Source organism: Suillus subaureus (genome assembly GCF_016647635.1).
Source record: "Suillus subaureus strain MN1 chromosome Unknown BJ212scaffold_4, whole genome shotgun sequence".
Classification (NCBI taxonomy): Eukaryota; Fungi; Basidiomycota; class Agaricomycetes; order Boletales; family Suillaceae; genus Suillus; species Suillus subaureus.
In genome coordinates, this window is record NW_024538560.1 from 551,169 (window position 1) to 571,201 (window position 20,033).

General features: G+C 48.3%; 9 protein-coding genes across 9 annotated transcripts; 1 reads left to right on the plus strand and 8 right to left on the minus strand.

Moving 5' to 3' along the window:
- Positions 1-779: 779 nt before the first annotated feature.
- Positions 780-1,920, minus strand: BJ212DRAFT_1324908 (uncharacterized protein). The gene is made up of 3 exons (XM_041334547.1): positions 1,374-1,920; positions 1,087-1,319; positions 780-1,029 (listed from the first exon to the last, which is right to left on the minus strand). Exons 1-2 carry the CDS (start codon positions 1,541-1,543, stop codon positions 1,229-1,231), a joined length of 261 nt encoding a protein of 86 aa, XP_041197589.1. The 5' UTR covers positions 1,544-1,920; the 3' UTR covers positions 780-1,029; positions 1,087-1,228.
- Positions 1,921-2,690: 770 nt separating this feature from the next.
- On the minus strand, positions 2,691-4,933 carry BJ212DRAFT_1574193 (uncharacterized protein). The gene is made up of 5 exons (XM_041342102.1): positions 4,264-4,933; positions 4,032-4,205; positions 3,392-3,979; positions 2,870-3,333; positions 2,691-2,820 (listed from the first exon to the last, which is right to left on the minus strand). Exons 1-5 carry the CDS (start codon positions 4,448-4,450, stop codon positions 2,812-2,814), a joined length of 1,422 nt encoding a protein of 473 aa, XP_041197590.1. The 5' UTR covers positions 4,451-4,933; the 3' UTR covers positions 2,691-2,811.
- A 1,156-nt stretch (positions 4,934-6,089) lies between these two features.
- BJ212DRAFT_1296138 (uncharacterized protein) lies at positions 6,090-7,294 on the minus strand (the record flags this gene model as incomplete). The annotated part of the gene is made up of 6 exons (XM_041332402.1): positions 6,090-6,309; positions 6,564-6,645; positions 6,745-6,814; positions 6,961-6,986; positions 7,082-7,167; positions 7,224-7,294. 6 exons carry the CDS (start codon positions 7,292-7,294, stop codon positions 6,090-6,092), a joined length of 555 nt encoding a protein of 184 aa, XP_041197591.1.
- BJ212DRAFT_1424451 (uncharacterized protein) lies at positions 7,082-7,907 on the minus strand. The gene is made up of 3 exons (XM_041337646.1): positions 7,799-7,907; positions 7,719-7,748; positions 7,082-7,654 (listed from the first exon to the last, which is right to left on the minus strand). Exons 1-3 carry the CDS (start codon positions 7,839-7,841, stop codon positions 7,461-7,463), a joined length of 267 nt encoding a protein of 88 aa, XP_041197592.1. The 5' UTR covers positions 7,842-7,907; the 3' UTR covers positions 7,082-7,460.
- Positions 7,908-10,207: 2,300 nt separating this feature from the next.
- Positions 10,208-11,474, minus strand: BJ212DRAFT_1324932 (HotDog domain-containing protein). Its single transcript, XM_041334548.1, has 4 exons — positions 10,863-11,474; positions 10,733-10,813; positions 10,584-10,684; positions 10,208-10,529 (listed from the first exon to the last, which is right to left on the minus strand). Exons 1-4 carry the CDS (start codon positions 11,403-11,405, stop codon positions 10,391-10,393), a joined length of 864 nt encoding a protein of 287 aa, XP_041197593.1. The 5' UTR covers positions 11,406-11,474; the 3' UTR covers positions 10,208-10,390.
- On the plus strand, positions 11,475-12,755 carry BJ212DRAFT_1324938 (50S ribosomal protein L30e-like protein). The gene is made up of 4 exons (XM_041334549.1): positions 11,475-11,560; positions 11,901-12,021; positions 12,072-12,334; positions 12,387-12,755. The coding sequence occupies exons 1-4, from the start codon at positions 11,558-11,560 to the stop codon at positions 12,678-12,680; spliced, it is 681 nt and encodes a 226-aa protein (XP_041197594.1). The 5' UTR covers positions 11,475-11,557; the 3' UTR covers positions 12,681-12,755.
- A 598-nt stretch (positions 12,756-13,353) lies between these two features.
- Positions 13,354-14,307, minus strand: BJ212DRAFT_1476407 (translocation protein Sec62-domain-containing protein; the record flags this gene model as incomplete). The annotated part of the gene is made up of 3 exons (XM_041339371.1): positions 13,354-13,569; positions 13,625-14,103; positions 14,172-14,307. 3 exons carry the CDS (start codon positions 14,305-14,307, stop codon positions 13,354-13,356), a joined length of 831 nt encoding a protein of 276 aa, XP_041197595.1.
- A 1,679-nt stretch (positions 14,308-15,986) lies between these two features.
- On the minus strand, positions 15,987-17,434 carry BJ212DRAFT_688031 (uncharacterized protein). The gene is made up of 5 exons (XM_041343820.1): positions 17,123-17,434; positions 17,022-17,062; positions 16,876-16,967; positions 16,752-16,826; positions 15,987-16,705 (listed from the first exon to the last, which is right to left on the minus strand). The coding sequence occupies exons 1-5, from the start codon at positions 17,294-17,296 to the stop codon at positions 16,182-16,184; spliced, it is 906 nt and encodes a 301-aa protein (XP_041197596.1). The 5' UTR covers positions 17,297-17,434; the 3' UTR covers positions 15,987-16,181.
- Positions 17,435-18,321: 887 nt separating this feature from the next.
- Positions 18,322-19,446, minus strand: BJ212DRAFT_1261806 (uncharacterized protein; the record flags this gene model as incomplete). Its single annotated transcript, XM_041330211.1, has 5 exons — positions 18,322-18,845; positions 18,913-18,981; positions 19,036-19,135; positions 19,179-19,223; positions 19,297-19,446. The coding sequence occupies 5 exons, from the start codon at positions 19,444-19,446 to the stop codon at positions 18,322-18,324; spliced, it is 888 nt and encodes a 295-aa protein (XP_041197597.1).
- Between the last annotated feature and the right edge of the window lie 587 nt (positions 19,447-20,033).

The following is a 20,033-nucleotide window of genomic DNA, read 5'->3' on the forward strand; positions in this document are numbered from 1 at the left end:
AGCCAGTTAACGCCTGAGGACCTGCAGCTGAGTCCTTGCACTTGTGACTCCCAGGGACAGTCAGCACGCAGTATGCAATGAGTGTGAGGAGGATAGAGCGTAATTGATGCTAAAAGCAAGCAGATGAGACAATGGCCGGGTCATAAGACTCACTCAAGCCAACACGATGACTGTGATCTCGAAAGGATTGTCAGCGTTGAATAGCAAGTTCTGATAGGCCTGGCATGGTTCAAATCACCTTCTGGAACGCACTTCGGCAGACATCAACCATAGTAGCAGAGAGCCGAGTGCTTGTAGATAAAAATTCAGGAATAGATGGCGGTAGCAAGTCAGGTGGGAGATCATCCGGAACTGAGCACGCCTGTGGAAGCATGATACCCCGCCTGAGTGAGGATGCACGAAGGACAGATGCGAGGATCTCTTGAAGTGAAAATTTACCAGGTAGCTCATAGCGCCTCGGCGCCCCTAAGAAAGGTGGCGGTGTGATTGACGGGTTTAAGCAGCATGTTGCATCCATGTGAGGATAGACAGCACTCATAGGATGTATTTTGATGCAGGAGCGGCTGAACGTTCCAATAAATGCTAGACACTCAGGGTTGGATCTAATCTGACTGTTAGTCACTGTTTGTGCCGCTGCACTTTGGGCCGTACTTTTTGTGGTTGGGTTTTGGGACCCTCTCACTGTGATCTGCTCTTTCATCAAGCCGATAATCAGATCGATCGTGCTAATCTACTCGAACTATACCATGGTACAAAGCATCTACCGTAACGCTGGAGCAGGGCCAGCGGCCTAAGCCCAGAGCAAGGCAGACAAGCTGAGATGATGATGCTACGAACATGGTGAAACCTAGTCTACGTACTGACTAAGCTGTGGAAAGGGCCGATAGGCCCTATGGTGCATCGCTCCTGTCCTTGGGACCCCTACGCTCAAGCGCCAGCAGTGAGTCGATACAAAATGTATATTTTACTGACTTGCCTGACCTCGTTATTAGTTATCTACCATCCTAGCGCAACGACCGCTCGTAATATCTGATTCAGCTATCGTAAGTGAACAAGTAGTGTAAGAAGGAAAATGAATCCACTCACCGAAGGTACCCTTGCGGCCGCTTCCGAACCGATGGGCGCGGCATCTCCGTGCAGAGACCACAGTTGATTCCTCCGCGGCAACGCCACTATCGCACTGGTAAGTACTTCGTATGACTACAAACGCTTCCCGCCGAGTAGGAATTTATTGGTCAATTGTGGCGAGTGCTGCTATTAACGATATATATGGCAAAACTTGAGTTTCACTTAACTTGCAGAATCCCCGTCTAGACATCCTGTAAAGCGGCGTTCTCAGTATGGGACATTGCAAGCTATCGCGATGCCCTCACCAGCCCTCACCGGTGCACCCATATATTATGTCCGCCAAAGATGCAAGGTACGAAGCCACTGATACGATAACCCCATAGTATATGTATGAGCGCGCATAAATGAAATAGCCACGGCAACAGGTAATATCATAGAGGTTCAGAAGGACGGTTAGGCTACTCCTCATAGCCATATCCGAGTCATCATGTCCACCATAGAAGCGCCCTGATCTTGATGCCCACAGTGCATACCTGTTTTGAGCTCCCTGATCACGATTAGGTCAACACTATCCAATGTCAAAATATCACCTTGAGGGACTTTTCCGGTATCAAGCCGCACATCCAATTGCATACTCGTCACTTGAAAAAAAAACAAGATCAGGCTAAAATAGACGTTTATACCACATATCTAACCTCCGTCACCTCGTGTTTCCCATTTCACAGGCCAACGAGGCACATGTACAAGCATCTCCATTCTTGTACATACTTTAATTTCCCTCGACATTGGGCGCAGGACCGAGGGACGCCCTTGTCAATTAATGGGTGGCTATCCGTAGGCTCGGAATAAAATAAAAAGACCAGTTAAGGAAGTAGATGCCACTTGAGTCGAATTTGCAAAACAATAATTATCTTGACACCCTTATAAACTCTAAATCTACAAGTAGGGCCTTCCAGGCGATTAGAATTGACAATTTGTAGCAGCGCGAAGGAGCCAAACACCACAATCTCGTCATATTCAGCCGCATTTCTGGCTCCCTTACTGCACTGACAAGCGCTAGTGGTGTCAAAGAAGACGTCAAAAATGTCATGTCTTCAACGCTGATAAGGAGTACGTCTACTGGCGCAAAGGGGGTCCCTGAGAAGGACTGAATTGGTCAAGGAATTCCAGGGGCATCAATCAGATGACCGACCTCGCCCTGGTAGTATCGATGGAGTTTGTGGCGAGGATATAAATCATTTCGCTGATACAGAGCGGTGAATTTGACTGATTAGGGCGACTGAGAGAGGGCGCTGTGGAACACAAAGTTCATTTGCTGAAAGTGAATCGAAATGTAATCGCACTACTAAGCAATTTAAAAATTGTCCTGTCAGAATGCTTCATCGCGTCTTTGTTTCACTTAAATGCGCACTATTGTAGGATCATTGGATTACGCACAATGCTTAAATGGGCTTACAAGGTGTCGTGCACCCAGTTCGCCGTTCCTCACAATGGAAAGATCACTATAAAATGGCGACATCGATCAGAAGAGGAACGGGAATAGTTAGTACAGGCTTCGAGTGTGCTGATATTCATATCCGTCTGTAATGCTCATAATGATGGACCTACATCAGATGATCATCATGGTAACAAGCGCGCAATGTCCACGGAAGCTAGCAAAGGGTGAATGTCGAGAACCCACTGGAGGACTCCGATATAATTACAGGCGTACAGTACATGCCAACATTATTATGCGCTACTATTCTACATAATCTAGTGGAGATGTAAGCAGGAGGTCACCTTCATTGGGTAGATTACTCACATAATTGTGGATGTCCTTCGGGAAGCTTGACGAGGACTGTGCCATCATCTCACTGTATGTCGTCTCATGCGAGTCATGAAAATTGGTCATGAAGTCATCTAGGCAAAAGTTATCGAGGCTGCCATCCAATATGAAAGATTCGTCCAGCCTGCTTTGCGTGTTGTATTCGTGTGACTGAAGTCTTCCTTGTTCTGAGAAGTTTGGGGACATTGGGTAATTTTGGAAAGAGAGTGGACGTATGGGGTTAAGTAAATCAGGAGAAGCGTGAGTAGTGTTTGCGGGAAGCCGTGTATTGGCTTGATATGTGAAGTGTGGTGACATGGAAGATATCGGTGCGACAGAATATCGGAAGTGGTATGTAGCAGAGAAGATAGGAACTGGGCGCGGGCGACCTGAGGACCTTGCAGGAATTCCTGGGTCCAGAGTACGGTACACATCCTGAATGATGGTGTATACGGTAGGATCTTGAACGACAGATCAATTAAACGCCTTGTTGCACATCAAGATCAAAAAAATACGGACCTGGAGATTTGCACAGGGTCTCCCAGTACTTGGGAACTAGAGCTGTGCTATACAGCAATGGTCCATCACCAGAAGAACCGGTAAAATATGGTCCGACACATTCAAGTTTCGTGTCCTCGTTGTGTATGGGTGCACCATCCAATAACACTATATAGGATGACTTGCCAATGACGGCAGAGGGCGAAACAAAGGTTACGGTAGAATCAATGTCTCTTATGGGACGTGGTGTGTCCGAGGAGGTGTGTGCAGTGACACCTTGAAGATATGGAGAAGAAAATGGTGCACGCGAGCGTGACGAGGATGAGCTCGAGAATGAGCTAGACTCTGGCAAAATGTCAATGTATACTGGGGTACGCGTGTCAGGAAGGTGGTTTCGTTTAGACGATGACATGTCACGGTATTGTCCAGTAGATATGGGCGAGCCGGTGGATGAGCAGGTGGATGAGCTGTCGTTGCTCGACGTCGAAGAGTTGGAATATAAAGATGGAGGAGAAGGGAAATGATTGGATTCACCCTCGAAACCATGGCTATGAAGAAAAAACCTCCGTGACGAGTCGACTTCACTCCGACATTGCAAAGAATCGATCACTTCCAAAAATGGTAAACTAGTGACGCCGCGCACAGGACGACGGTTACTTACATTCCCGACCCTCTAATGTGTCCTTGAACTGTTGTAGGCGACTGCCTATTTGTTTTGATGATCTATGCTTTCCAGTCTTGCGGTAAATGTAATCCGAGATGAACTGATTGCGCTGAGGGAATCGGCTTAATATATGTGCTTCCCGGGAGTGAACGGGTCCATATTCTTGAAGGCCTGAGGGCTCGGAGTCACGTGAGCTAATTAGAATGTGATCAATGAATATGATCCGCACCTTTCAGCATGATGGCCTCGAGATGAGGTGGCCATACAGGTTCGGTATTACCCTTCAAAGTTTTCCAGCCTTTTCTGATCTTCATGATCGTCCGAAAAATGTCTTCTGTACTTTGACTCGGTGACACTGGCCATGGAGAATCGGGACTACCGTGACGGAGGCTTGTCTTGCCGCCAGTTGATGACATTGTGGAGCGTTCAAAACGCACTTGGTGAGCGTGGAGTGTGACGGAGTGTGGGCGGTCGAATAATAGGTGCAGGGGAATGCAACACGAGAGTAATCTGATTACGGATCAGAGCAGGTGAAGCATAGTACCACTTGGAGGCTGGCTAATATAACTTAAAGGCGTCCCACTGGGGGTGTGGGGTGTAGTAACGGCAAACATGGCAGCAAGTTTCCCGGATGGCGGAATAGTTGTACCCTTAACAAAAAATAGCTTCGGTCTAACAGGCGGAGAGGACGATAATCGCCGTTGATCAAGCTAATTGCACACAAGGTTCTGAAATTTGCAGGGACATAGCTGCCCGAAAAGGGGGTGGTGCCGCACAAATAAGTACTCCAAGTACTTTGGCAACCCATTAATTGGAGCATTCGAGAACGGAATCATGCTAAAAAACATGCGCCATAATTACATTTCGATGGTAAACCTTTGCAAGAAGCGTTGATGAGGGCAACATTCCAGCGATGTGGCGTATTGTCACTCGCGCTGATTTCATAAAGGAGATTAGTTCCAGTGTCCGTTATAGATCTCCGGCGATGTGATCGTCCCGAACGCGGGGAATTCCTTTCATGTCCTGGGTTTGGCGTTGGATCCGATATCTTCTCGTAATCACATAAGCAAAGACCATTTGCCACGTCCAGTCGCACCTGTGCCAATCTCAGTTTGGACACCACGTATAACGTTGGACCAGGGTTTTGTCAATTGTCTTCTAAATCAGTGGCTACAATTGTCGTACAAGAACAAACGGCAAGAATATCTCAAACGAGCTTGCGAGTACCATGTCCATAATGACACCGGAGGAAATTGACTACTACCCTTCAGACTCGATGTGGCGTTCTGGGCGTAGCTTAGCCTCATGCTTCGCCGTCACTGCATGTCTTTGTTCTATGTGCGCCGATCATGGGTCGGTCTTGCGCCAGAATTGCTGCGGTTTCTCTCATATTTCTGGCTGTTGAGTACCCACTGCTGCATTTCTTGCCACGACTCAGCGTCACTTCGAGTCTGAATGAAATTCGACCCTGACGTATGAAGAGTAAAAGACCCACGTAATAAATGCTCCTGACTCATTTATTCCGGCGACTTCGCAAAGTTTGATATCGACCTGAGCATGGAAGCCTGACACGAGTATTTAGCACTGAATTCGGCATCGGAACCTGTAGGGTACCATTCGCCTCAGGCCCTCGGCCACGTTTAGGGTCAGATTCTTAGAAGAGCTGCTCAGCTGAGGCTTCGATGGCAGAAGCTTTGGTGGTCCGAGAAGACTTTCATGAACAACCTGGTCAGTAGCTCAAAAAGGACGCACGACAACCATTATTCGTTTCAAATTCTGCATTATGCTCAATAAACCCCAAATCTTGCCAGGGCACCAGCTTCGTGGGGTTTAACCGAGATAACTTAGCGATAGTTTTTAATGGTGATACATGACATGAACCTGCCGCCGGCAGGGACCTCCCAGTTTGCGATTAAGGAATAATTCAAAAAAAGGGTTCATCTTCAAATCCCACTGCTGCGCTGTGGTGTGTTCCACTATACGTACTTTTGGCACAAGCTAGCCCAGAGACTGTATTACGACCTTTAATACATGTTGGAGTCAGGTGGAAATCGGTCATAAGATGGAGACCGAAGACACGATAGTAGTTCCAGCTCCAAGACCTCCAATCTGGTAGACTTCGTCAACCCCATCGGACTGTGGGTCAGCCACTCCAAACGTTACGCCAGCAGTGTGGGAATCAGTAGGTATCCATCTGTATTGGAGAACCAACTGAGACCACACGGGAGATTGAACGAGGCTGGACGAGGCGATCAGTCGTGGATGAGTTTCCGGTCTGCAAGGGGCAACGACAAAGCGTCCTTACTCCTAGTAGCTAGCTTGAATTCATAAAACCTTTCACCGCATCGTTCTATTGCGAAGTGTCCAAGAAGAGATCGTGACTCTCCATAGCTTGCAGTGTTCTCAACATTTGTGAGGAATCACAATCATCACTTGGTGAATTCGCTTGCGATGGTCACACCGAATGCAATCTGACTAGGTAAACTATGTAAATTGAGAACGTCGTCACTCAGTGGGTAATATGCATACCTGGTATCCATAACGTCCCATGTTTTACACGCCTGCAGCCTTGACCCAGTACGGCTATCAAATGCGAAGTAGGGATCCGGGTCTTGAGTATAATTCGGTCAGAACCTTGTAAGAAATTCACTCAGGTTGCCATCCCTAGGTATCCATCATAAATTGCTATAAATTTGAATAAGAGGCGCACGCCCTTCTCCGTTACCGGTGATATTGCGGATCATGGCACGCTCAAGGAGATAACTTAACCGACAACTTGGCTATTAGCGTAGATCAGGACGTACAATGTTATCAAACAGTTCCATCGGAAGGTGGAAGAGACCAAGGGTTGGACCTCGTTGACAAATGCCAGACACAGGGACGACACTCGGGCTGGGATATGAACTCGGTAATCAATCGAACGCACGCTGAGCATTGACGAGTCCCATGACTCTATTCAAACAGTTAACCGAATCAATTTTGCTCAAGTGATTGTAATAATGCTGATCTTGAGTTTGCACGGACACGAATAACACCCTGTCACGTACCGTTCTGAGATCCAGGGGTGATATGGAGGTCGAGGTTTATTCTAATCCTGGACGTCCGTGCCCATTGAACAACACGCATGACATAGCTAACGTCACATTAGCAACATATGGAAAAAATGATCATGCAATGATTCAGAGGCACCTAGCAGTGCTCACGGCTAGCAGACATTCCCGAGGAAACTTCCAAGAAAGGGACAGGTAAACGGACCCCATCGAGTCCAGGTCGGAGCTCCAGCAATTCCTTACAAGTGTAGTTCGGGCACCGTCAACATTTAAAAAAGTATAAGTCGCTTACAATAAAGGCACTGTAATGGGTCTCTAGCCGCTCGAGCTCGCCGCCATATATTGCCATGTTCGTTGGGTTCAGAACTTCTACTCGTCAACTGCGTCGGATACTTCCGGGAAAAGGCGGGTGTTCCAGGACAAGAAGTTCGCCGATATTGACACCGTAGCATCTGGATGACACTGACCCGTAAGTCCTGTCAACTCCCCGAGTCCAAGTGGTGTAAAGTGAAGGAGTCCATGAATTGGGATAAGCATCATTGTTGAAAGTGTCAATTGAATTGGCCACCCCTGAAAAGAACCAAGATCGAAACGTTTAGCCAAGAAATAGTGCACAAGAACATGATAACGCCACCTCGGTCCCCGAGGCTACATGTAGCATTTACTATAGGCTAGAATGTGAGCTCCATGAATAGAAGCTTAAAGAAACCCTACCACCGATTGAGTAAAGTGCAGTTTTAGTTCGTCGTGAGCGCATGAACGTTCGAACGCAGAACTAAAACGAAAGCTGACTAAGCGAGTGACCTAACACAGTCAACGTGTGTTCTTCGACTTTCCCTTCATTGCCGGCCACTCGCGCATTGCTGCTCATACCTCTCGCGTTCACGTCAAGTTATGAGGCTCGTGTCAGGTATTTTTGGAATGCTTTTGAGTTGCCCAAACCACAGGCCTCACTCGAGGTTAATCTCGTGCAAGTTGCGTGCGCCATCGCGCAGATTAAACCTTTCCCCCCAACGTTTTGTTTGATTGTGTCTTTGACTGCAGTCATTTAGGAAGCCAGTTAGCTGGGGTCACCATCAAATGAAAGACGGATGATTGAACTTACAAATGGGTTCAAGTCGATGTCCTGCCATCACCCATTAGCCACGGATCTAAGACTGTTGGACCTTGAAGAGAAAAGAGAACATGCCCGCAGTGTCGACTCCCACGCCGGTTGCGTCGTACTCGGGACGTTCTCATCATGTTGTAAATTTCTCCATCTCCAGCTAAACAGACAGAAGTTCTAAAATCTGCATACCCAGACCTTTGCCCAGTGGGCTGCTGCCCCAGAGTCCCAGACTCCAAACCAGTCGGTGGGTACAGGTGGGTACTGTGCAAATATGAACATACCTGGTGCTAGTAGAGCCCAACAAAAAGTCGCGGAGAAATTCAAATAGTATGCGCTTGCATTTGGTGTGTAGTTGTCTGCTAAGCAACACTCTAGTACGAAGTAACTTGATGTGACATTAACCCACCTGCCAGCCGGTTTGGAGCCTCGCTTTCGCCAAGTCTTGTCTTGGGCATAAATTTAGGCAGGGCCACGCTGCGAGTAATACACTCTCCGCTGGCACTTCATTGCACTATTCCTCTATCACTATACCCGTGTTCCTTCTATTTGGTCTTGCCTAGGGGAAACTACATCCCTTCGCCATGGCTGCCAGTAGCACGAGTTTCAGCTTCAGACAGACCAATACCAACCGTTAGACAGCCGCAGCGATGATCATAATGTTTATATCGCATGAATTCAGGAGATATTTCGAAGGCGCAGTTTAATTAGCGCAACCAACCGGCAGTATCCGGTGCGTTTTCACAACTTTTTTCATTACTTCGATCAATCAAAATAGCAACACCCGATAATACGAGTCGACGCCGAACTGCTGTGCAATTCAGGCACTCACATAGGACGTTGAGCATACAAAGGGCAACGTTTCATCTGAATGTGGTCGTTCGCCAGCTTTTTTGAGATCACTCGGTTTGGACGTAGCAATAAGAGGGTCGACTGATTGCTATTCTTTATTGTATTCCAGTGTTCGACCGTGTGGCTCTTGTTTCCGTGGTTGAAGTTTCCGGTACTGCGGAGGACCGGCTGCGAACTGTTGCTGTGCCACGATATAAGCAAAAAAAATCCTCCTTGTTCCCCTGGCCTTTGTTCTCACAGGTACACTTTACGTTTTCAAATTGCACATTGAAAAATTCAGCCGAGTTATCCCACTAATGAAGACGAATCAGAAGCGGCTGGCAAAGGTTTTACTCAAGAACACATTGGTGGACCGAGTAACAGCAGGGCCTTGCCGTGATTTGTTGTATATTCGGAGACGTGTGGTTCTGAGCTTCGCATGACGCCACATCTTGGTATCCAAAACACTTTTACGACAAGCAGTTCGGTTGCACAGGTAAGCTTTGATGAGTCTGCCAGTGGTCAGTGAACACCGTGCTTCTGAGCGGGGTAACTGCGCCCCGGATCACGTTGACAGTTAGTCTGGAAACATGACCAGTAACAATGCATTAACACACGTGATGAACTCCTGGAAAGGGGTGTCAGGTTCTTATGGAGCAACGCTCTTTCTGGGTAAAAAAATTGGGCAATGCGGCGGAAATCGCAAAATAATCATCAGGCGTTTGCAGAATCCCGGAGCTTCTCTCGCTTCAAGGATCTGATCATTCAATTTTTGCATTACATGTTGATTCATCAACAAGCTTCACTACGCCTGCGCATTACAAAACAATCCGCGGATGACGAGTGGAGGACTGCAGTGCTCAGTCTCATGACATTTACCGCTGATTTGGACGTACATAGACCCTTATTTTTAGATTTCGCATATCTGAAGGGCAGGCGTTCCCTAGCCCAGTTTTTCAGAGTCGAAGTACTTACCTCGCTCTGCTAAATACTAACTGGCTGCCATGCTGCCCAGAACAGTCTAGATCTCACCGTGATCATCATTTTGCACGTGCCTGTTGTTAGCTGCTCTGGCATTGCCATTAGCGTCAGCAAGGCTCCTTCGAATTCCCAATGCCTGAAAACAGTGAGTAAATGTGGTGGAACTCTGTTGGAAGGAGCGTGGTGTGAATATGCAAGTGACGCGGAATTTGGAAGGTGTGACACTGCTGTAACATGTGCGCTGTGGAGATTGTGCTTTGAGGAATGGAGGTTTGTCGCATCCCGAGCGATGGCCATGGTAAGTTGCATCTAGGGTTGCAGCGAGGTGGTCTATGATACAGGTATCTCTAGCGGTATGCTATATAAGTTAATAAATGGTATGAATTACTCTAGGCCTTGGACAGGGGAGGCGGCATGCCCTCGCTGAGGAGCACGGGAGTCGATTTAGTGGGTTCTGGGTCACCCATCATTTGTTGGACGGCTTTGCTCTTGAGCAGGTGGGCATATTTAGGTTGAACGAAAGTTGCGCTGTATAATGTAGGATAGGTAAAGAGAGTTAAGTTCGAAAGACCAGAGACTGACTGCGCTTCGACGAGTACGTTGCCTTTGAGGTCCTCTACTTTCCCGGTAACCTTGGATTTGCGACCTGCCTTGTCAACTAAACTGATTCGGACGACAATGAACTAATGTCCGGTCAAGCACGTAAGTATGCGGAAGGAAGAGGTACTTGCCTGATCTGCAAAGGTCGGGGCGCGATAATTTATGGACAAGTTGGCAGTCACGCCAATCTTTTCTGGTAAATTGGTAATTGCCTTTTACGATACATCAAGATACGCCCAATGCTTGGCACAAACAACTCACGGTTCGCGCAAGACTCTCATCCAAAATAGTAGCCAGCAGCCCACCGTGAATAATCCCATCATGGCCACACACGCCCCGACCTACATGCACGATGACGATGGCCTCACTTTCGTCCTTCCTAGCCCGTACAAGGGGTGGAAGCGCTAGTTTTCCGGGGCCACGAAGTGCGCCTGCAGTGAGGCTGTTTACGCGGAGCTGCTCTGGGTACTTAACATAAGGGCGGGTCTCGTACCACTCGTGGGCGTCGAGCTGAGCGCGGTGGGACGTGAGGAGTGGGAGGGTCTGTAGGGTCTGTTCGAGAGTTGCGGTGTATACGATTGATTCTGGGGAATCGGGATCGGGGGGTGCTGGGGCTGGCCGAGGGGAGATGAAGGTAATGTAAGGATGCGGGTAGACGGCGCCAAGGGCGTAGCCAGTGACGGCGACGGAACCGCCGAGGACCAGTGTTCGGAGGTGACGGTATGGTGAACGGGCAGCGGACGGGGGTCCGGTCGAAAAACCTCGTGCATTTGTGAGGATGCGTCTCAAAATATTAGAAGACATATTTTATATGCGGTCCCGTTACTGACGACTGCTTGAGTCAGTCGATGCCGGGCGGTGCCGAAGCGGAGTGTGAACATTCAAATGCCCAACTTTGACAGAAACCGACTATCGACAACTTTAACTTCAAGACCTACTCCTCAAGACCATCAAAAATGGTGAGTTACCAGCGAGCGTCGTTCTCTGCGCGCATCGGAGCACCCTAGCACTGTTCAATCCATGCTCTCTATCTCTCAACGCAATGGATGGCAAGTCCTTCATCCAGATAACATCATAGGATATCATTCTGATATTCATATAGAATCGGTTCAGCACAAATCTTGATCCTTGTTATCAAGTTAAGTGGAGTCGTCACGTACGATGATGATACTTTATATTGCTGGGCTTGTTGGATGCACAGTCGTCCACGAGCGCTAGAGCTCCGAGACATGCAGCTTACGTCGCTGGCACTTTTGTGCTCTGCTTCGCACGCTAATCCATTCTCGTCTCAATGACCAGCCCCCCAAAGCCAAGGCCGGTTCCCGCAAGAAGCCAGCACCCGCACCAGGTGCTGCCGGCAAATCCGCAAAAATAACAAAAAACCCTCTCTTCGAGGCCAAGCCTAATAACTTTGGCATTGGTTCGCTTCATCTCTGCTTGGCGGAATCATCAACTGATAGATTTTATTAGGTCAACACATTCGTCCTAAAACCGATCTCACTCGCTTCGTCAAGTGGCCTGAGTACATCCGCCTTCAACGCCAGAAAGTCATCCTTTCTCAGCGCTTGAAGGTGCCTCCCGCTATTGCCCAGTTCTCCCACACTCTGGACAAGAACACGGCTACACAGCTTTTCAAGCTCCTCAACAAGTACCGCCCAGAAAGCAAGGTCGAGAAGAAGGAGCGTCTTGAGGCTCTAGCAAAAGCTGCCACGGAGGGAAAGGAGCCTGCCAAGGTTTGTATTCGACGCATCGTAAACGCAGGTCGTTAATCTAGGTGATCTACAGGACAAGAAGCCTCTTTTCGTCAAGTACGGTCTGAACCACTGTGTCGCCCTCATCGAGGCAAAGAAGGCATCCCTCGTCATCATTGCCCATGACGTCGACCCCATTGAATTGGTCGTCTTCCTTCCCGCTCTTTGTCGCAAGATGGGTGTCCCCTATGTCATAGTCAAGGGCAAAGCCCGTCTCGGTACCGTCGTCCACAAGAAGACTGCTGCCGTCCTTACTCTCCAAGATGTCAACAGCGAGGATCAGCGCGAGCTTGCAACCCTCGTCAGTGCCGCCAAGGCCAACTTGTGAGTTTTCGCTTTTCATATCGTACCTACGTTCCAATGTTAATGGAAATTTATAGTACTGACAAGTACGAGGAACAACGCCGTCACTGGGGTGGTGGTCTCCGTGGAAACAAGTCCACTCAAATGATGCGCAAGCGCGCAAAGGCTGCTGGTCTGGACTCCAAGGCTGCTGCTCTTGGCAAGCTGTAAGCTTTGTGCTAGTTCATGATCATATTATGGGTCTTGGTCCTTGTCGTTCATCGTCGTCACTTTATATGACATGCCTATTATATGAGTATGGTATGCATTGTACGCATGGGTTATCCCAAGTTATTACTGTGTGGAGACCAGGGCATATCACGCTAGATCGTATACTCTGATGCATGTGCGCCATCAGCTATAACATGATAGCTCCATGTTTGATTCTAGTCGTTTGAGAGTCTGCTTCGATATCTCCGAAACCCATACAGGAATCCAGATGGCTGTTGCATCGATGCATGATGGAGCGCCCGAGCGCTGAAAGTTGAGCAATGGTCGTGACTGCGTCCAAAGAGCTGCCAGTACTAGTAGGGGTGAATTATGCATAGGGACAGGGAATGAGTGTGAGAAGTACGCAGTCTAGACAACTCCTGATCAGTGTAAAGGAAATTCAGTCCTTAGTCCCCATCTGCTCCACTGAAAGCCATGTAACGATCCTGTTATGAATCCATATCTGGAACCTCCTCGACTCGTGCTGAGCGACTCCCTGGACGCGATTGCTCTGGGGACTCGTCGCCAACTTCCTCAATAAAAGCCCCACCATTATTAGCAAGCTGCTCTTCAGGACTCGCACCAGCGGGAGCCTTTGCCTTCTTCTTCTTCCCAGCTTTCTTCTTTGGAACATCCCACTCCCAAAGCGGAACAAACGACTCGATCTACACCAAACACCTAAGAACCAAAAATACAAAACACGAAAACATCAGGACTCACAACACCAACGTCTGCGAATAATTGAGGGAAGATCCAGATTCCAGGGCTTGCTAGGACTACGGTGATTATGTAGAATATCAACCGTATGATCGCGAGCCCAAAGAATGCGCCGAGCAAACCCAACATGGCAATGCTCAGGTACCACACACCCAAACGCATCACTGGGGGCCACAATGGGAACATCACGGCGGCAAGCATAAGTGCGACCATTAAGAGTCCGCCAGCATACGTAGTCCATTGAGAACCTTCATAGAGCCACACAAAGTACGCGTCTTGGGCAAATTGTTGTTGCGGAACGACAGTGACGTGGCGCGGGGATATAGATGAGCCTGTGGGTGCGCCGCGATCTACACGGAGGTAGAAAGCATACTGTATGGATGATTGGAGAAGGACCTCGGCTTCGGTTTCCGTGGTGATTTTGGGTACGTTTTTTACTTTTGCATAGGCGGGCGAGAGGAGGGCTTTCACTGCAGATTTGCCTGGTAGTAGCGGGGTGATGGTCATAGTTAGAGCAGCGGTGCAAAAAAAATCCGAGGCAATAAGATACCTTTGAAGTAATCGACGCGTTTCCCATTCAACGCACCAACACGTATTTTCATGCCAGATTTACTGCTACGAAGGAATTGGACGACATTGCGGGTTTCTGGAGGCGCTTTAGCCTGCGTGTCATCCTTCGAAGCCATTTGCGACGGATGACAGCTAAAAATTCAGTCTGGTGGTAACTTTGATACCTGGGATTGAGGTAGGCGTAGGTGACCGTAGTATGCGAATAGATGAGCGAGTCTAACAAAGGACAGGTGTGCTTATGTCAGCAACAAAGTCAGCCGAAATTTTGAGTTGACGAGACTCAGCATCAACTCAGCCGTGATATTCTTTTTTACTAAGACCTTCGCTGTAGTAGTAAATTCTTCTTGGCTTATCCCTGCATTTCCTTTCAACTCGACGAATTGAAAAATACAGCACGTCGACATCCCCGCAGCGGTTCAATCTCCCGGCGTTATTACATCGACCGGTGCAGCATGATTAATTTAGGTACTAGTCACTTACAGTGCAGTGTGTTATGGTGACGCTGGTTGCCGCAGGGTTGCATAACCCAACTTTACCATAGCATCATCACCTGTGGGAGCTCCTTGGCCCACGATGTCGTATTTTCCTCTGTAACTGCGCTCTCATGAATACTCCTTATCTTGGACTCGGAAGCTCAGCCTCAATTTTGTCTGGGACATGGTCCATATCGCAATTTTACGACTTGCAAAGTGGCAGGACCGGATTCAAAAGGTATAATATAGTGTAATCGGCGGCCGCGTTGCTCATCTTTCACCAGAAGTGAGTCCCTTCTAAATACCCCCACTTTGTACAGTAATTTTGATAAGGTTCAATGGTTGCTGCGTTGCATTCAAGAATATCGTCGAATTGCGAGTCACCAGGTAGTCTTGGGCTAGTGTCTGATAACGGAAATTGATCGCACATAGCCTCGCCACTGGCATACTAATTTCATTGATAGCGGCACAAACGGCATGATGATTGCCGTTTGTGATCATTCTAGCAGTGTTACACTTTCATCGAACGACCCCTCAGATATTCCCAGTCATTACAAAATCGAAACAGATACTTGCAGAAGTGTATCTTCTTCTCAGGCCTACAAGAATGAAGGTGTTCTTCACAAGGTTAATTCTCAGATCTAATAGATGCTTATGATTAGAAAATCAGATCTTCGCCTGGCCAGCACAGATAACGAGACTTGTGCACATCTTAAGCTATTGCCATGGTTTCTACCAGTAGCAAGAGGATCACAGCCTGGTCACAGAGAGAATAGGCGTCTGAAGCGCCGTGCGTCTCATGCCTCAACGCTGCCTCTACCTTGACCATCCGCTTTGGGAACACTCGACCATCAGATGGTAGTCTGGTGAAGTGCGATATCGACCACCTCAACTTAGCCAGTGCACCTGAATTTTTTGATGTGATGAACCGTTCCTGCTCCCTCTGCCAAAGACATTGAAGCAGTGACGTGAGACTACGTCGATGACCTCCACAATGTCTCGTCCAAGATGTATTAGATTATTCAGGTAGAGCAAATAATTTATCCACTCAAATTCAATGGACGTTCTAAAGTTTTCTAGTGCATGTTCTAACTAAGACTGGCTCATTTGCATAATAGAATTGACGAAATGTTGGCGCTACAGTCCACTGGTTGTGTTCGCTACAGGACGACAGCTCTTGCCAAGACTGTACACGAACATCAAACCTGCTGGCGTTTGTCGGACGAGTCGGGGACTGCCGCGCTGAGCGCCGTTGCGATGTTGTAAGATACTCCGTCAGGGTACCTTCATCAAGTGGCTTACCACTCCCTGATGACCCACAGTTCTACAGTTTTCCGCCTGAGTGACCTAAGCGTACTTGCATAATCATCACCGGTTATAGCTTCGTCACCGGGCAATAAATGTCCAACTGTTCTCGCTCAAGGGTATTACCTCAAGACACCTGATCGGATCATCTATGAATTCTATTTTACAACCTAGTCTAGGCTCTATCAATGGCGAGGGAGTAAAAAAAATGCTCACAATCTGGTCACAGACCAGTACAACAACGGGTAACGTTCACCGCCTCCTACACCTTCGGATATCTCCCTGAACTGTGCATCCACCTTGACCGTCCCCTTCTCAAATACTTCGCCATCCCACATGGCAGTCCAACTCTCGGCGCTGTGGGCGAACATGTCAACCTCGACGCCCCTATATACTTGATTCACGACACCCTTCTCTTGAGCACCTGTGTGCACTCCGAGAATGATGGAGCCTGGCTGAGCGGAGAGTAAACCAGCGAGAGCGCGGGCCATGTGCAACTGCTTATCTTCTTTGAACAGGTGGAAGAATGCAGTTGCGTGAATTGCGGAAACACATCCGCGCAACGGATTCAACGAAGTAAGGTTGCTGAGGTTGGGAGCTGGAACTCCTACTGTCTGCATGGATGCAGGCGGAGCCACAGCGAGGATTTCTGGGTTGAAAGCGTCCCCGCCTACGAAGTGAGCTGGAAAGGTCTCTGGAGTCGACTTGAAGAGTTCATGCCCCAAATTCCAGAGTTCTGAGATGCTTCGTTAGTCATGTACGAGGTTATATGCTATGCCTACCTTGATGAAGATCAGTTCCAATCGCCCGAGCTGCAGGGAAACCATCAAGAATCACTTCCCTGATGTCATTGCCAACTATACAACGTCCATCGGCATCCTATGGAGATGATGGAGGAGGACATACAGCAACAGCCGACGTCAAGGAAAATTGGGTTCTTCCATTCACGTCCGATGTGCACAACTTGCTGATAAGCAGGTAGCCCCGATAGCTTGCGTCTAAAGAGCTCGATGTTTGTATATTAACTCAGCACAAACATACAAACAAAATACCTGGTGAAAAAGAAAAAATAGATGCATGCGTAAGGGGCAACCTAAGCCGTGAATAAGTAAGTTTCACTACGGCAGAACGATGTGTTCAAGGGTCTAGATACATTGTATGCTTTTTCTTGAACATCCAATATATGTTGCTTCAGAGCTTCATCGTCTTCAATTCCAGTTAGCTCCTTGTAAAATGTAGCGTCTTGGGGGCGCAAGTTATAAAGACTTTGGTCAAGAGGAGGGAAAGTGCGCTGAGCCTCGATCTTGGGAGGCTCTCTGTTCGTCATGTTGCGTTCCTTGTTGGCACCAGGATCCAAGAAGCTGGAGGGTTCTTTGGCGGCTTGACTGTACTTAAACCCCAGACAAGTTGAGCCGCTACGTAATATTAGTGCAAAACCAGGATGACTTTAAATTGCTGGGGTAATCAATATGATCACCGAACGTGCTAGTAGTCAATAACACTGCCCGAAGAACCAACAGTTAGTTAGCCTCCTACTCATAGGGGATCTTGAAGTTGCCCATATGGACGTCAACACCGGAAGAGCGTAGCGCCCGCAGCACCCGCGGCGCTCATACAAATCACCGCAGACTCGCGCATCAATCTTTAGTATTGCAGGTCCTTGGCAGCCTATCAGCAATCTACTTTAAGTTAGTAACGCATGAACTTACATATTCTACCCAGATTCTGGCCTAGCTCAACATGCGCTCTCGTGCAGTGCTAGTGGTGTCGGAAAGTCAAGTATCCAGTGTTCTTTCTCTGATTAAGATTCGAACACCTACCTCACCAACAGAAACTAAAATTGGCAGCTAGCGGCGATGGCGACCACTATGTTAACCATTGAGTTTCGGTTGGTGGACGCATACACGAACGATCCAGCACCGGTAGACAGCAGGTGCCAGAGGTCAGACCATCCTCTTGCCCAGTAACACTTCAAAAGGTCAATTTATCTGATATCGCCTGACTCGAAGGGCACCTGAGAATTCTGTATCGCAGTCTGATCACAGACCAGGGTAGGTTTCATCACTTCCCACACCAACGGGCATTGCCTCAACTCTGTCTTCACCTTGACAGTCCCCTTCTCCATCCCACATGGCAGCCCGGCTTTCGGCACTGTGGGCAAACACGTCAACCTCGAGGCCCCTGACCACTTGACACATGACACCCTGGTGACCCACAGTTCTCTACAGTTCTCCACCTGAGTGATCTAAACATGCTTGCATGATAATTACCGGTTATTAGTTTCGTCACCAGGTGACAAATGACAATCTGTTCTTGCTCAGAGATACTGCCTGGACGGATCATCCGAGAATTCTACCTCAGTCTGGTCACAGACCAGTACAACACCGGATAACGTCCATTGCCCACACCTTCTGATACCTCCCTGAGCTGTGCATCCACCTTGACCGTCCCCTTCTCAAATACTTCACCATCCCACATGGCAGTCCAGCTCTCGGCGCTGTGGGCGAACATTTCAATCTCGATGCCCCTATATGCTTGATTCACGACACCCTTCTTCTGAGCACCTGTGTGCGCTCCGAGAATGATGGAACCTGGCTCAGCAGAGAGTAAACCAGCGAGAGCGCGGGCCATGTGCAATTGCTTATCTTCTTTGAACAGGTGGAAGAATGAGGTTACGTGAATTACGGAAACACATCCGCGCAACGGATTCAACGAAGCGAGGTGATTGAGGTCTGGACTTGGAACTCCTACTGTCTGCATGGACGCAGGCGGTGCCACGGCGAGAACTTCTGGGTCGAAGGCGTCACCACCCACAAAATGAGCTGGAAAGGTATCTGGAGACGACCTGAAGAGTTCATGCCCCAGATTCCAGAGTTCTATCAGAAGAAAAAGTGTAAGCGCTTCGTCAATCATGCGTGGGGCTGTGTGCGAGCTCGCCTGGACGAAGATCGCATCCGATGGTCTGAGCTACAGGAAAACCATCAAGAACCGCTTCCCTAATGTCATTGCCAACTGTGACCGTGTCAGGTGAGCACCATGCGGAGACGGTCAAGTCTGAGCACATACAGCAACAGCCAATGTCAAGGAAAATTGGGTTCTTGTATTCGCGTCCGAGGCGCAAGACTTGCTGATAAGCGGGTAGCGCTGACAATCTATGTCTAGAGAGCTCAACGATTACGTATCAACTCAGCTCAAGTTTATACACAAACATGCCTAGTGAAAAGGAAAAGATAAATGCATCCATAAGGAGCAACCTAGCCGTGAACAAGTCAATTATGCTATGACACTAGACAGAACGATGTTCGTCGCTAAGTGGCTTCCTAGTACCTTGTATGCTTTCGCTTGAATATCCAATATATGCTGCTTCAGGGCGGCATCGTCTTCGATTCCAGTTAGCTTCTTGAAAAATGCAGCGTCTTGGGGACGCAAGTCATAAAGACTTTCGTCAAGAGGAGGGGCAGAGCAGTGGCCCTCCATCATGATATTTGTAGGCTCTTCGTCCATCTCGTGTTTGTTTGCGATACTGAGATAGATCCAAGGTTTATCGTGACGACCGTGACTGTATTTTATATTTAAACTCCAGGAAGGTTAGCCGCGCGCAGGGTCCGAGACTACTTGTCAGGTATGTGTTATATATGCACAGTGCAATCAGCCGGGGGCCGGGGACTATTAAGTTGACGCGGTAGTACTTATCAGTGACAGATCATGTAGGATCCGAGTCTTCTCTCTTTCTGGCCGAGCCTCTGCAAGGCGCACCGACAGAGATATGTTTTGCACTCGTCCGAAGTTTCCCGAATACCCACGTGACTTGCATTCACATACCCTCGCAGTGACTGTCGGTCTCTCTAGCTATGCAGTGTGACACCATCCAAGTCGAATATGATTATCATGAGTAATCACCACCTGTGTCTTCCCGTATTACTATGAAGCATAATTCAGTAGAAGATTTGAACCTGACCCGGAGTGTGATGTGCCGAGATTTGGTTGTCGCCACCTATGCTCCAGCGCGTGTAAAGTTTGGTGGTAATGTCTGCTAAGATCTGACAACGTCCACAAACATGTTC

Coding starts and splice junctions, on each gene's coding strand:
- BJ212DRAFT_1324908 (XM_041334547.1), bottom strand. CDS start 1,543: ATGGCTATGAGGAGTAGCCTAACCGTCCTTCTGAACCTCTATGATATT. Junction 1,320..1,373: donor GGGTGCACCGGTGAGGGCTG/GTGAGGGCATCG, acceptor GCCGCTTTACAG/GATGTCTAGACGGGGATTCT.
- BJ212DRAFT_1324932 (XM_041334548.1), bottom strand. CDS start 11,405: ATGTCTTCTAATATTTTGAGACGCATCCTCACAAATGCACGAGGTTTT. Junction 10,814..10,862: donor ATGAGAGTCTTGCGCGAACC/GTGAGTTGTTTG, acceptor GTATCGTAAAAG/GCAATTACCAATTTACCAGA. Junction 10,685..10,732: donor CCCCGACCTTTGCAGATCAG/GCAAGTACCTCT, acceptor ACCGGACATTAG/TTCATTGTCGTCCGAATCAG.
- BJ212DRAFT_1424451 (XM_041337646.1), bottom strand. CDS start 7,841: ATGCGCTCACGACGAACTAAAACTGCACTTTACTCAATCGGTG. Junction 7,749..7,798: donor TGCACTTTACTCAATCGGTG/GTAGGGTTTCTT, acceptor TCTAGCCTATAG/TAAATGCTACATGTAGCCTC. Junction 7,655..7,718: donor ATGTAGCCTCGGGGACCGAG/GTGGCGTTATCA, acceptor GGTTCTTTTCAG/GGGTGGCCAATTCAATTGAC.
- BJ212DRAFT_1324938 (XM_041334549.1), top strand. Junction 12,022..12,071: donor GCCTAATAACTTTGGCATTG/GTTCGCTTCATC, acceptor AGATTTTATTAG/GTCAACACATTCGTCCTAAA. Junction 12,335..12,386: donor AGGGAAAGGAGCCTGCCAAG/GTTTGTATTCGA, acceptor GGTGATCTACAG/GACAAGAAGCCTCTTTTCGT.
- BJ212DRAFT_688031 (XM_041343820.1), bottom strand. CDS start 17,296: ATGACGAACAGAGAGCCTCCCAAGATCGAGGCTCAGCGCACTTTCCCT. Junction 17,063..17,122: donor TTCAAGAAAAAGCATACAAT/GTATCTAGACCC, acceptor TTCACGGCTTAG/GTTGCCCCTTACGCATGCAT. Junction 16,706..16,751: donor TGGAACTGATCTTCATCAAG/GTAGGCATAGCA, acceptor GAAGCATCTCAG/AACTCTGGAATTTGGGGCAT.
- BJ212DRAFT_1574193 (XM_041342102.1), bottom strand. CDS start 4,450: ATGTCATCAACTGGCGGCAAGACAAGCCTCCGTCACGGTAGTCCCGAT. Junction 4,206..4,263: donor CGAGGCCATCATGCTGAAAG/GTGCGGATCATA, acceptor CCGAGCCCTCAG/GCCTTCAAGAATATGGACCC. Junction 3,980..4,031: donor CACATTAGAGGGTCGGGAAT/GTAAGTAACCGT, acceptor CATTTTTGGAAG/TGATCGATTCTTTGCAATGT.